Genomic DNA, 12352 nt, shown 5'->3' with positions numbered 1-12352 from the left:
GATAACAAAGTCAAGGTATTGGAGTGGCCATCACAAAGCCCTGACCTCAATCCGATAGAACATTTGTGGGCAGAACTAAAAAAGCATGTGTGACCAAGGAAGCCAACAAACCTGACTCCATAACACCAGTTCTGTCTAGAGGAATGGGCCAAAATTCCAGCAACTTATTGTGAGAAGCTTGTGTAAGGATATTCAAAACATTTGACACAAGTTAAACAATTTAAAGGCAATGCTACTAAATACTAACAACATGTATGTACTGGGAATGTGATGAAAGAAATAAAAGCTGTGATCCTAACTGACCTAAGACAGGGAAAGTTTTCAATGATAAAATGTCAGGAATTGTAAAAAAAAAACTTTAAATATATTTGGCTAAGGAGTATGTAAACTTCATACAATATCTATACTTAGTCTACTACAAAACAAGCATTCTTATACTAATTTATAAGTATTATTCAAACGGTATTTGAGTGAAGTTGAGTACACATTAGGAAGCATCTTACTTTCTCAGGTGTTCGTGTTCTTTCAGGAAAAGCTCTGTCCGTCTGTTATTCACCCCTGATCCACTTTTATATGTCCTGAAAAGAGAAAAAAGCATTAATTAACAACTGAACAGAAACATGCAATCTCTCAAGCAGCTCACAGTATAAACTGTATCCTATAGAAGGCCTGCCATTTTAGATTGGATGGGCTAATATTGAGGGGTTTTCTTCGTCCTGTGTGTTGTGTACAGGCTCTCTTTCACTCGCTCACAGACAGCATTTAGCGTTAATAATGAATGAACACAGTGCTGGGAAGAGCAGCTCTTTCCCAAGAGTTCTTCGGGTAAACTAAAGACAAACCCGCCCGTGTTCACACAACATCAGTCCTTTGGCCTGACAGCACAAATTAAAACAAATCTCCATCTCAGAAGAAAGAGCTTCTGATGGCAGAATGAAGGAAATTGGAGGTACTGTACAAGGTCTGTGTCACACATATTGCTTCTGCGGAATTTGTCATTTTGGTGCTCATAACATTTAGAGCATTCTCTCAGTCTACTGCCAAATAGAAAACACATTGATAATGCACAATCAACCTAAATAGCAACACAATTATCTGCAATATTGGCTTTAATGAACATAATATACTATAATAGCAAACTACTCAACAACTGCTCAAAAAAAGACATCTGTGCCGGGCTTTAACACACGCAGTGACAGGCACACAGTTTCTATTGAATAAATCTGACTGAATCAAGACAAGGCAGTCTATATTCTGCAATTAACAGAACACAGTTTATGTTTATACAGTAGTTTATAACGCATTCCTTGTAAATTAATTTCCATTTAGATGCAAATGTGATTTTCAGTTCATGCAATTAGATTAAAAGATAAAGTTTGTACTAGTTCTCAATTGCTCACTCTAAATTATATAACTTGTTCAATTATACAGCCAAATTGTGAAATTCTGGCCATTATCACAGGAAAACTCCACATTACCTAGAAATTTTCTGTATATTATTTACTTTTTACTTCAAACTTTTTTTTATTGTTTTAATTTGTAATATACATATTGTTTTAAAATAAATAATACAAATTAATATTTTAAAGCAGTCACTTCCTTTGACTTTTAATTTCTGATTTGTGAAGCACTTTGAGCTGCACTTGATGTCTGAAAGGTGCTATACAAATGTATTTTTCTTTTAATTACAGAGCTGCAGCTCTGTGATGCAGCAGAAACTTTGTCGGTGTGAAAGCTCTACATGTGCATACCCCACAAACGCAGTATGTGTAAAACATGCCTAAAAGATAGCTGCCTGAACAACAACCTGTCAAACTAGCCTCCACCGTTGAGTGTATTTTCTCTGCACCTATTGTAAACAGACAGATGTTGAAGGGTTATTAATCCAGTTTCTATGGGATTACACCTGCCTGCTGGTCTAATCAACTGTCAGTCCAAACAGACCAAAGTGACAGAGCGCTGACAGCAAACTTAATCATTCCAACAAGACTTTAAAGTGCAGAGCACTAAATCACACAGGAGGCACTGTCATTTCTGCCTGCTGACATTTCTATAGTGCTATGCTGCAGAGTCCTGTCGATCGATGGGGGGGAGAGCCAGGTAACAGGATGAGCACAGCACGTGCTACACAAACTCAGGGAGTAAGCGGGAGCAGACAAAGGCACCAACGCTGGTACTGCTGAAACTAGAACCCCCAGGGCCTGCACAACAGAAAATGGCTGAGCACAAGAAGTGCGTTACACAAGTTACAATATCACCCCCTGTTGGTATATATGAATAACACAATTTATGATATACTGGGATATACAACATTAATTATTTAATCATTTACTTCATGTTGTTCCAAACCCGACTTTCATATAAGGAGATGTTAGAATGATCCTTATCACTCACCTTTCACTGTTTATATAATGATTAAATGAAAGTGAATGGTGACTGAGGGTGTCATTCTGCTTCCCACAGAAGAGAGAAAATCTTCAGAGCAACACGAGGTTCCATGAATGATGACAGAATTTTAATTTTTAGGTGAACTATCCCTTTAATGATTACTTACACATTCTACAATACTAATTTAAAGAATCTATACTAAAAACAAATAGTTCACAGAATGGCATTCACTATATCAGAACACCCAAAAAAGCCACCCACTGTAAGACTGTAATTCAGGTAAAAATAAATATGGTTACGGAAAATAATGTTTAAATGACACATTTTAACATATATATCATACGTGAATAAGTGCAGGAAGATCAGAACTGCTGAGATCAGCCAATAAGCAGTTTAACAATACTCACTGCTATAGAAAGAGGATATTTTGTGTTTATAGTCAAACAGAAAAGTTTAATAACTGTGACCTCAAAGAATGAGAACATAACAGCTCACACATGTCAGCACTTAACAAATAATAATGGCGCTAAAGAAGCAGTTTAGGAATCTTGAGCTCATTCATCCTTGAATTCTAATCTATTAAAAAGATACATAATGTATTTTCTTTACGCAATAGCTGCGGATAGGATGGCTACACCGTTCTGGATTCTTCCACGTATACGCAACTTTAATTCGCTACTTCCAGATGTTGTACTGTAACTGTGGCGAGGTTGGGTCTCCATCTAGGGCGAGGGGAATTGGTAAGGATTCATCCCTGGGTAACCATTATTGTCTAACATCTGTTTCTTGTTGCAGTAATCCTAGAAGAGCGATAAGAGGAGCCAACGCCAGAGCCCAGAGAGAGAGGGGGTGATGCACAGGAGTGCAACGCATTATCGACCCCAACCTTGAGTGATATTGTGTGAATATAGAGTTTAAAGATACCTTTTAGCGAAAGGCAGAGCTGTTGAAATGGCAGAAATCACAGTGGGCGGCCCGCCTCCTGCTGCTGTTGTCTGGGGAAGCCCAGCTCACATTCCAACACCTGCCTGACGTGAACCTCCTGGTGTAGGAGGACTTAAAGAAAGCCATGATGCAACGTGTCAGCCACAGCTCACAGCAACAATGACAGCACTTCTGAGCGAGCGCGGCCACCCATTTCGGCATTTGCCCAACAGCTCCGTGACGCTTGGCGGAACTGACTGAGTCGTTGATCTGATGGTGCAGACCGGAACAGCAGAATGGGTATAGTGCCAACGGCCGGTGTCACTGGAAGAGGCCGTACAGCTGCCGGAGGACCATATGCCCGGCATGCCCGGGGGTGGAGCAGCCCTCATTTTCTCTCACTCCTCACTCTCTTGCTACCTTTCTACCCCGCCCCCCCGTATCTGGTCCCCACCCCACCCAGTTTCCCTGGTAACGGGGGCCATTTACTCCCAAACTGTCTCCCCAGTCCTGGGGGTTTGACCAGCCGGTCCCCCTTGTCTTCCCAGGTTGGTGAATCCCGCTGCCGAAGGTGCAGGCTGGGCCAGCTTGCTGGTGATGTGGGGAGCTGGGGCACTTCCAGGACCAATGCCCAGTGATGGAACTGGGAATATTGGTCCCCAACACCCCACGGGCCACCCACGATTGAGCTGGAACATACCACATACCTGTGAGTGTCAGGGGAAGTACATATCAAGCCTTGGTGAATGCCGGTTGTAATCAAACCATTATCCTCCAATGTTTCATTCAAGACGTGGCTTTGAGCACGGGGTGAAGATGAGGGATATTTAAAGTTATCCTATAGTGACAGTCACTATTCAATTTCGGGGACAAAAGCATAGTAGAGGCTGCGGTAAATTTTCACCTCAACCATCCACTAATTTTGGAAACGAATTGGCCGGCGATTACTTCTTTATTGAAATGTAAATGTGTGTGAATGGGTCCTGTGACAAAGCATATCATTGTTTGGTATGTGACTCAATGGATGAGGAGGCTGAGCCAGGGCCATCTACATCAGCTCCACATTAGGATGACGTAAGGGAGAGGGAGGTCTCAGCTTCACCAGCCCTTACATGATTCCCTGCTGGGGATTTCCCTCTGGAGCAGTCATGAGCCGAGACCATTAGGCATGCCTTTGATCAGATGAAAGTGATTGATGGTCAGTGTCTCCGGACAGACGTTGCACTCACATATCCTTATTTTTCAATTATTAAAGATAGGTTGTATCAAGTGACGCAGGATGCTCAAACAAAAGAAGATACAACCCAGTTGTTGAAACCAAAGAGCCCTTGGGAAATGCTATTCCAGATAGCTCATCATAATCTAATGGCAGGTCAGTGGCTTGAATCCCTGTTATTCACAGTACGAGAGGTCCCCCAAGCTTCCATAGGGTTTTCCCCATTCGAGCTGCTGTACGGGCACTGGTATCGAGGCGTGCTCGACGTCATACGGGAAGCTTGAGAGGAGGCACCTTAAAATAGTTAACATAAAATTAAATACGTTCTTGATCTTAGAGCAAAACTCCACACTTTGGGTCAAAGCCGTATGTATGATAGGGGAACTTGGCTACGGGAATTTGCACCGGGAGACAAAGTGCTTGTATTTCTCCCAACCTCGAGATCCAAATTACTCGCCAAGTGGCAAGGGCCCTTTGAGGTCACACAACGAGTGAGAGATCTCGATTATGAGGTAAAACGAACAGATAGAGGTGACGTGTGTCAAATATGACATCTTAACCTCCTGAAATTATGGAGGGAGGTGGTCACTGTGGCATTGGCGATTGTGGCCCGGAGAGGGTTGAGCTCGGGCTGGAGGTAAATTTAAAAGCCAATCATCTCACCCCGGTCATTATGGAGACCACCTATAACCATCACAACACACAGACGTTTCTAAATTGCTTACACCAATTCATTCGGTTTGTTTGGAGCTCTGGCTATGTTCCAGTGGCTCATGGACAGAGTCCTCCGGACATTACTTATGACGCTGCCTATTGAGAAGATATAATTATTTACAGTAATGATTGGCAGCGGCACCTGCATTGAGGCGAGCGGGGCTCATGGCAAACCCAAAGAAGTGTGCAATTGGGTGGGTGGGTGGAGGTACGGTATCTGGACTTCCATTTGGGCCACGAGCGGGTGCGGCACCAAATGGATAAAACCACAGTGATTGCAGCCTCCCCTAGACCGAAGACCAAAAAGGAGGTAAGACAGTTCCTGGGGCTGGCTGGCTATGAACGTAGGTTTGTACCTAATTATTTAGCTGTCACCAGCTCGCTGACTGATCTTATTATAAAGGCAGCACCAGATTCAGTCCAGTGGATGGAGCAGTGTCAACAGGCGTTTATGCAGGTAAAAGCTGTACTTTGTGGCAGGCTACTTTTACATACACCTGACTTCTCTCTCCCTTTCATTTACAGGCGGACACTTCAGACAGGGGGTTGGCGGGAGTGCTCTCGCAGGTGGTGGAGGGGGAGGAATGGCCAGTGCTGTAAATTAGTCTGAAGCTCTATTTGAGAGAGAATAGGTACAGTACCGTGGAGAAGGAATGCTCTGCTATCAAGTGGGCCGTCCTCACTCTCCATTACCACATGTTGGGGTGGGCCTTCACCCTCTGTTCAGATCACACCCTGCTCCAGTGGCTCCACCGCATGAAGGATACTAATGCGTGGATCACCCGTTGGTATCTGGCATTACAGCCTTTTAAGTTCGAGGTGGTCCACAGGCCAGGGCCGCAGATGGCTGTCGTGGATTTCCTCTCCAGAAGTGGTGTGGTGGGCAGGCCAGATGGCTCCCTGGACTGAGTCAGGTGGTGGGGGTATGGTGAGGGCGTGGTTGTGTGTCCATCCAAGGAGAGGGGAAGTGGTAAGGATTCATCCCTGTATAGCAATTAGGTCTAACAGCTGTGTCTTGCTGCAGTAATCCGGGAAGAGCGATAAGAGGAGCCAACGCCAGAGGCGATAGAGAGAGCGATAGAGTGATGCAAAGGAGTGCGACGCAATAAGAGTATCGGCCCCGACTTTGAGTGTTATTGTGTGAATAAAGAGTATAAGATACCTGAACCACACTTCCTCATTCCCCATACCGACCAGTCCTGTTACAGTCACCATCTACTATGGAAGAATCGCTACTTAGCCACAGCCGACACTACGTGACAGACAAGGGGAAGTAAATGTTATGTTTTTTAAGAAATTATGTGAACTGAGCGCAGTATAGTAGCTGAAATATCCTCCTCAAAACTTAATATGTTAATTGTATTTACCACGTTTAGTTAAAACAGACTTAAATTATAATATCTAGGTTTTTAGACTTGTTGACATTGTTTAAAAGTAAAAACAAACAGAAGGTTATAATTTAACACCAAAAGCATTTTTGGTACTGGAATTAATGAATGCTCCATTCCTCCATCCTCTTTGTGATTGCTAAGTGATTTTTACATATGTCTTGGCTATGGTGATTAAACATTTTATTTCTGGTTGTCATATATGTTCCATTTGCTTTATGTCCCTAATAACCAACTAAAAGCTGGTATGAACAAGTCTATAAAATATGCCAATCTGCAGTTCACAGGAGATCTCAATACTGAGTAAACAGGAAACTTATTGCTGGTCAGATGAGTAGGTGTCTAAACAAGTCAGTGGGTGGGAGATACTGCTCATTTGTGTAAAAACAAATACAAATATTTTCCAGTGCTATGTGACAGACAAATTAAGGCTAAATCCCACTCTTACAGCCAGTTTAATTCTACTGAAAAAATACATTCAAGATCAATGGCTGGGAGATATTCAGAGGTTTATTTGGTTAAAATATAGTGCCGCAACACAAATTAAACAAGCAGCCTACAGAGGTGCTATGACTTTGCACCTCAGATCAATAACAGGTTAATGGCAAAATTTATTTTCAGCTTAGGGGATCCCACAGTGTTAAGGCAAAAGTGTCAAAGCGACTGCATAACCTGCAAATATGTTCATAGACAGGACCATCACACAAGATATAGGATGAGAAATGACAAATAATTCCACACTGGCTGGGTTTGAAAAAAATAAGAGAGCTATAGAATTCCGAGTATATAAAAATATTTAAGAGAAAACTTACTCAATGTCTTTTCTGACAGATCCCAAAAGATCTTCTCGCTCCCTGATTGCCATGAAGTTTGATTTGGTTTTATGAAATTCATGCGTGTAGTCCTAGAAGGAAAATTACAAAATTAAAGGGGTTCAAAATAACATAAGATAGGTCAGCTTTGTTGATATTAAATACAAGTGCCCTCTAGACCACGAGTTTTCAAACTGGGGTCCAAAAAAAAAGTGTATTAAAAGTGTATTATTTTATATTATTACAGTTTCATTCAGAAATTATTAGACTAATAATTGTATAGTATTGACAGCAATAGTAAGAATAAAAAGAGAAATTAAAATATATATTGGCATATAATGTAATGTATGTATTATGAAAAAGAAATCTTATTTGTAAGAAATAAGGGTTGTAATTCACAAATTTCTGAACAGCTGCTTTCAAACAATATTAACTTTTTTTGCATACTTTAAAAAAAAAAATGTATAAGAGTGCTTTTCATTATTAATAGAAATATTTAATCTAAAATATTATTTTTATTATATTATTATTTTTTACATTGAATTGAAAATGTTTCTCTCGGGGTTTATACATCTAGCATTCCTCCAACATTAGAACGATACACTGACAAATTCATTAGCAGTAAATCATTTCCAGATGATATTTCTAAAGAGGGTGTGGACAGGCAGTAAGTGTGTGCCCCCTGTGCTGAATCAGCTGAGTCAGCCTGGAGAGGGATAAAGAGGAGCCGGGGATACCAGTGAGAGAGAGAGAGATGCACGTGCCTGTGTGTCCTTATGTTTCAGTTCAGCATTGTATGTCAAATTAAAGTTCTGTTGATTGTTCATACCAGTTCTCACTTCCTCCTTGGTAGGGAAGGCAGAGTCTGCCACAGTAGTGCCGAAACCTGCGGCAGGAGAAAGACTCGCTGTCAGAAAACCCTCACCGTTGGGGGAGGTTTGCGACCCTGAGGAGGTATGATACGGTGGTACAGGCGCGGTTCGCCCAAATGCATTGGAGCCCGCTGCCATCCACCAGGAGAAGAAAGAGCCGCTGCCGCCCACCAGGGGGCGGCTAGGCTCGCTGCCATCCTCCGGGAGGCAGAGCTGAAACTGAAGTCTGCAGGGAGGTGGAGGAGCTCGCTGCCGTTCGCCAGAAGGTGAGATCCAGTGCCATTGTCCGGCGTCGTAGAGGACCGCTGCCCAGCTGGCCGAAGACCAAATGGCTGCGTGGTTGGGGATCGGAGTGTTTTCTCTCTCTCTCGGTCTGATGATAGGTGTGGGTGAGAAACAGAAAAGTCATTTTTACTATAAATCTTCACTTTCAAATTTTGAAAGTGAAAGTGGTGATTTATGGTAAAAAAAAAATAAAGTACTTAAAAATTGATCTGCTTCTCACCCATGCATGTCATATCACTTCTGAAGACATGGATTTAACCACGGGAGACTTATGGATTACTTTTATGTGGCCTTTTTGATTTTTGGAGCTTCAAAAGTTCTGGTCACCAATCACTTACATTGTATGGACCTTCAGAGCTGAGATAATCTTCTAAAAATCTTTGTGTTCTGCAGACGAAAGAAAGTCATACATATCTGGGATGGCATGAGGGTATGATGAGAATTTTCATTGCTGGGGGAACATCCCTTTAAAGATGATGTGTAATTGTATCGACAGTACTTTTTTCCCAGTAAAAATGCACTTCACCTTAATTTGAAGTCTCAAGACAGAAATTAATCTTGAGAATATGGTCATAATATCCATATACACTCACCTAAAGGATTATTAGGAACACCATACTAATACTGTGTTTGACCCCCGTACGCCTTCAGAACTGCCTTAATTCTACGTGACATTGATTCAACAAGGTGCTGAAAGCTTTCTTTAGAAATGTTGGCCCATATTGATAGGATAGCATCTTGCAGTTGATGGAGATTTGTGGGATGCACATCCAGGGCACGAAGCTCCCGTTCCACCACATCCCAAACATGCTCTATTGGGTTGAGATCTGGTGACTGTGGGGGCCATTTTAGTACGGTGAACTCATTGTCATGTTCAAGAAACCAATTTGAAATGATTCGAGCTTTGTGACATGGTGCATTATCCTGCTGGAAGTAGCCATCAGAGGATGGGTACATGGTGGCCATAAAGGGATGGACATGGTCAGAAACAATGCTCAGATAGGCCGTGGCATTTAAACGATGCCCAATTGGCACTAAGGGGCCTAAAGTGTGCCAAGAAAACATCCCCCACACCATTACACCACCACCACCAGCCTGCACAGTGGTAACAAGGCATGATGGATCCATGTTCTCATTCTGTTTACGCCAAATTCTGACTCTACTATCTGAATGTCTCAACAGAAATCAAGACTCATCAAACCAGGCAACATTTTTCCAGTCTTCAACTGTCCAATTTTGGTGAGCTCTTGCAAATTGTAGCCTCTTTTTCATATTTGTAGTGGAGATGAGTGGTACCCGGTGGGGTCTTCTGCTGTTGTAGCCCATCCGCCTCAAGTTTGTGCATGTTGTGGCTTCACAAATGCCTTGCTGCATACGTCGGTTGTAACGAGTGGTTATTTCAGGCAAAGTTGCTCTTCTATCAGCTTGAATCAGTCGGCCCATTCTCCTCTGACCTCTAGCATCAACAAGGCATTTTCGCCCACAGGACTGCTGCATACTGGATGTTTTTCCCTTTTCACACCATTCTTTGTAAACCCTAGAAATGGTTGTGCGTGAAAATCCCAGTAACTGAGCAGATTGTGAAATACTCAGACCGGCCCGTCTGGCACCAACAACCATGCCACGCTCAAAATTGCTTAAATCACCTTTCTTTCCCAATCTGACATTCAGTTTGGAGTTCAGGAGATTGTCTTGATCAGGACCACACCCCTAAATGCATTGAAGCAACTGCCATGTGATTGGTTGATTAGATAATTGCATTAATGAGAAATTGAACAGGTGTTCCTAATAATCCTTTAGGTGAGTGTATAAATAATTACATGCACAAAAATGGTGGGACAGCCCTTTGGGGATGATCAGTTCAGTGCTTATCTCAGATGAGACTATAAATGATAAGCAACTCACTTGCAGGATATCCCTGTGCCTCTGGAGAGTGTGCATTAGAGCAGCATTAAGAGGCGTTACTCCTGGAGTGCTCGTATACTCAGCCAGCTTGTCATTCACCCCTGTAAGCTATAAAATGTAGGAGAGAAGTGAGACAAAGTTTTAGTTTTGTTCCTCCCTCAAACTAACCTGGACATTAAACTCAAACCTAAATCTGTAAGTGATTTTGTTTTAATTTCTCAAAGAACCAAAGCGCTATGAATGATAAATATTATTTACAAATAGAGCTTCATTAAATGTGTTTATGAAAATGTATCAATTGAGTTATGTAGAGCAGTAAGGCCAACATCACTACAAACAGCAGACAGCTAAAGAATATTGGCTGTGAATGAAACATTGGTTTACAAAAGTCTTACTTTTGCAAGTAGCTGCTCAATCTCCACTGACATGGTCTCAAACATTCTGTCCTGAGTGGAGTTGCAGAGGAGAGGTGTTGTATCAGAACTATTAAAAAACAGATATAGAAGAGAACAGTGTTAACACAACACCCTAATGCTATCTTTGGAATGCTATCTTTGGAATGCTCTTTCATTGAACAAAAGTTCTGATAATCTGTTGTTCATCAAACCTGTCTCCTCTGCGGCCATCCCGAGCACTGTTGTAACTGGTGCAGAGTTTACTGAAAGACACCAGCTTCAGGTCCAGCTCATTCTCCAATTGCCTCGCCTGCTTCCGCAGGTCTGTCAAAGTGCAATAAAATAAGATCACATGCAGCATTTGTATTGCTCCCCTCATTAAAAAATGTATGTGGTTTATACAGTTATCAATGACAATAAAATGACATAACACAAATCAATAAAATAAGATAACATTCAGATAAGCATTAGCATTACACTCTCCAGTGGAGCTGGTCAGTTTACCATTATAAACTGAGGATACATTTATAGAGCAGGCAATAAAATTATATAAGACATAGCATCCATATCCTGTGTATCAAGTGTAAAATGCACCCGAGCCTTGAAAGTTTAGATATACTGTCATGACAGGCTGCTGTCAAGTATTTTTGGGCAACATAGGAGCGTTTGAACGTTTGAATTAAGCCCAAATAAATGCTGTCTAATGTCCAAGTAGGAAGTTCACTAGGTTTCACAACAACGAAGAGTACGGAAAAGCTCATTTCAGCTTCACGTGCGAACAGCTGAGTGATATGAGCTAACAAACTTCATCTTGAAATTTTCTGACACATTATATAGTTCATAGGGCTAAAGCTCTGATGTCTGCGGACTAGCGAGCTAATGCTAACGACGACAGTTACAGGAGTTACTTGAATGCGTTTCAATGAAAACATTATCAAATACCATTAAAAACGAGAAATTGGTCTGAGTTGTCACAAAGTGAAATGTATGTTTTTGTCTAGTGGGATTCGTTGCGCTTTGCCACCTCACCTTCCCAATAGTTGCTGTTTCCTCCTGCCATCTTTGTTGTTGAACGTCACCCGTGGTGGTGCTGGCAGAGGCGGCGCTTCACTCCACACTGCACGTTCACGACAGCGCCTCCAGGTGATGTTGATCCACCCCAAAACTACATTTCTGTCATTATCTACTCACCCTCGTGACGTTCCCAGATGTGTTTGACTTTCTTCTGCTGAAAATAGTATGCAAATTGCCGAAAAAAACGAAGAATGTGAAATTGGCTTTAAAAAAATACTTTAATATTAAACTTTTTCTCAACCACACCTTTCACGTGACTTCTGAAGATATAGATGTAAGCAAGAGAGTCATTTGAATTTATTTTATGCTGCCTTTATGGGCTTTTGAAGCTTAATAGTTTTTCATTGTAAGGACCTACAGAGCTGAAACATTCTTCTAA

The 12352-nt window shown here is 41.8% G+C and overlaps 1 protein-coding gene across 1 annotated transcript in view; it reads right to left on the bottom strand.

Moving 5' to 3' along the window:
- Positions 1-12011, bottom strand: part of LOC127631764 (Golgi SNAP receptor complex member 1) — a 38692-nt gene extending 26681 nt beyond the window's left edge. The window contains exons 1-6 of the mRNA XM_052110071.1: positions 11929-12011; positions 11112-11223; positions 10900-10987; positions 10505-10612; positions 7443-7534; positions 504-578 (exon numbers count right to left, since the gene is read on the bottom strand). Of these exons, the coding sequence (XP_051966031.1) occupies positions 504-578; positions 7443-7534; positions 10505-10612; positions 10900-10987; positions 11112-11223; positions 11929-11959 (506 nt within the window). The 5' untranslated portion in view covers positions 11960-12011. The remainder of the gene's footprint in view (positions 1-503; positions 579-7442; positions 7535-10504; positions 10613-10899; positions 10988-11111; positions 11224-11928) is intronic.
- Between the last annotated feature and the right edge of the window lie 341 nt (positions 12012-12352).

This window comes from Xyrauchen texanus, chromosome 38 (assembly GCF_025860055.1).
Source record: "Xyrauchen texanus isolate HMW12.3.18 chromosome 38, RBS_HiC_50CHRs, whole genome shotgun sequence".
In the NCBI taxonomy this organism is placed as follows: domain Eukaryota; kingdom Metazoa; phylum Chordata; class Actinopteri; order Cypriniformes; family Catostomidae; genus Xyrauchen; species Xyrauchen texanus.
This window is presented reverse-complemented; position numbering and strand designations above follow the sequence as displayed.